At 30.5% G+C, this 2,632-nt stretch overlaps 1 protein-coding gene across 2 annotated transcripts; it reads left to right on the forward strand.

The window, feature by feature from the left end:
- On the forward strand, positions 1 to 1,427 carry LOC146941722 (uncharacterized). 2 transcript variants are annotated; one of them, XM_085755527.1, is made up of 2 exons: positions 1 to 770; positions 1,068 to 1,427. In XM_085755527.1, the coding sequence occupies exons 1-2, from the start codon at positions 49 to 51 to the stop codon at positions 1,168 to 1,170; spliced, it is 825 nt and encodes a 274-aa protein (XP_085611653.1). In that variant the 5' UTR covers positions 1 to 48; the 3' UTR covers positions 1,171 to 1,427. The 2 variants fall into 2 exon arrangements, with proteins under 2 accessions (XP_085611653.1, XP_085611654.1); XM_085755528.1 differs by having other exon boundaries at positions 95 to 770; positions 1,071 to 1,427.
- Positions 1,428 to 2,632: the final 1,205 nt, after the last annotated feature.

Consider the following 2,632-nt stretch of genomic DNA (forward strand, 5'->3'; position numbering starts at 1 on the left):
CAAATTCCATCAAGAAAAAGACAATTGACTTAATTTTCATATGATAATATGGACCTCACTTCCCATTCTCTCCTACTAAAAACCACCATCACCTTTCTTCTCTTTTCACTAATCTCTCAAACCATGAGCTACTCAACCTTCCAAACACACACTCCTGAAAATACTGATGAAGGAAGCAAAGAATTCAGTTTCTGGACTTCACCAAATACCATCATAACATCTTCTGAAAAATGTGATTGTTATAATATTCAACTTGGAAGCAATGAAACACAAGAGCTCAATAACCATCATCGATGTTCAATAGTTTCAGAACCTTCAAGAAGCAAAGATATTTTAGAAGGAAAGAAAGAACTTATGGAAATGATGCAAGACATGCCCGAGTCAAGCTATGAACTCTCTTTCCAAGACATGGTTGTTGAGCAGCTTCAAGTTCCACAACCAGAACCAGAAACAGAACGAGTGTGTAGTAAAGTTCAACAACCACAACACAAAAAGCTGAATAAGAATAAGAAGAAGAAGAATAAGAAGGAAAACAAAAGCAATAGACATGGTAAAATGTTAAGAGTTGAAAGCATGGACAGTGAAACCTTCCTATTGAAGATGTTCTTTCCAATTTCTCTTGATTGGATGAAGAAGACTACTAAAGTACAAAATGGCTCCGAGGTAGAACAAAAAGATAAAGAATGGAGAATCAAAAGATTTTTCACTGAAGATAGACAAAATACTAGTAGTAGCAGCACTAGCAGCAGCAACAGCAATGATAAAAGCAGGTACATATGATTTTTGTTCCAGAAAATCTTTATTAGATAACGATGACGTCTACTAAGTTAATGACATAGACACGACACTCACACATCGACAGTGATAATAATTTGAGAAAATTAAATAATTTAATATAATAACATTTGTCAGTGTAACACAATGGACATACATTCAATGTGAAGTGTGGGTGCTACAATTTGCATGCATAAAAAATTTCAATTGGAGTTGTTCAATTTACTAAATGAAATTATTTTGCAGCTATATAATAAATATAGACTAATGATATTTTTTAATTCTGGTTTCAGTAGGTATGTTGATCGCAGCTTCTCACTTTCAGAAGGTTGCTTCCCATTCTTATATGATATAAAAGGCAAAGTAAAGAAACTAGGAGGAGGATGGATTGCTTAAGTTATGAATACTCTTGTTCTTTTGCCAGCTTGGAAATTCAGAATATGTAAAATAGAGGATTCAAGGCGTGAAAAATTGCAAAGAAAACTTGAGTTATTCTTGAATTCTTGGGTTTTGATTGTAGTAGTGATGACATTCATTTTACATATTTGATAATTAAAACTTATCTTCACATATTGGGAAAAGATGTAACTTAAGCCACAAGAATCTTTGTTTATTTTAATGCATCAGCCAAGTATTGGTAGTTAGTTAGAAAACCATATCCTCTAGTTATACTGAGTCAAGGAAGCATTAAGCATACCTTTATTTATTTATTTATTTATTTTGAACGACATTAAGCATACCTATGAAGACATTTACCCGGTCATGATTTAAATAAAGTACTATTTCTTTAAATAATAGTAATATGTGGTACTATATGGTGGCAATGCTACATTGCTAATTTATTGTAGTATAATCTCAATGTTTCATCATAGAGAAAGGCAAGGACCAGCAACTTTTGGGACAAGATAACAATTACCATTTTCATCGTAGAAGAAATAGTCAAACAGATCTTTAAGTATGTGTTCATTTTAACTTGTGTACATTTTAATTTGTTAAATAAAAAGATGCAAGACTTTCACCAAAATAATAATAATAATAATAATAAATAAATAAATAAAAAGATGCAAGATTCTTGAAATGAACTATTATGATGAAGAAAACATGAAACAATATTTTGGCATTGTCATTGTTTCCAAAAAAAAATACACACACACATTTGCTCATATTTACAGTATAGTATCCCCTTATTAACAAATAAAATTATAACGTTTGTAAAGTCTGGGTTAACTGTCGACGTTGATATTGTTAGGTTGAACATCTTCATTGAGTTCTAATCCAAGATCTTTCGGTCGTTGCGTGTGAGTTTCATGTGATTTTACCATTCATCTACCGCAAAAAAAAGTAAAATAAAAATAAACACAAATTTTAGGAAATTAAAATAAAAATATTTTCACAAATATGTGGACTGACCCAATATTTTGTTTCCCAAACTTTTTCTTTTTCTTTTCCAAACATATTTTAAAACTCAGGTATATATTTAGCAAGATAATAAATATTTAATTAAATATTTTAAAACAATTAATATATTGAATAGCTTACTTAAACGGTGATTGTGAAGACACTCCCTAAATGGATGAATTTCTCAATTTGTTGGCTAGATGGATCAATTTCTCAATTTGTTGGCCAAGAAGCTAGTGAAAACACACCATTTGTTCCTTAATGATGATGGCCAAGACGCTTAAAAATATGCACTCAAGAAAGTGACATTGTAACAAATTCTAATTAGATAGCTAAACATTAAATTGCTTCATTCATTCTATAAATTTTTCTACATAGAAAATATGTACGAAACATAATAATTACACATAAATAGAAGAGAATGAGATATGATGCTTCAAACTTAAAGGAAGTGTAGATA

This window comes from Medicago sativa, chromosome 3 (genome assembly GCF_051527215.1).
Source record: "Medicago sativa cultivar Bolivia chromosome 3, Bolivia_mono, whole genome shotgun sequence".
NCBI lineage: Eukaryota > Viridiplantae > Streptophyta > Magnoliopsida > Fabales > Fabaceae > Medicago > Medicago sativa.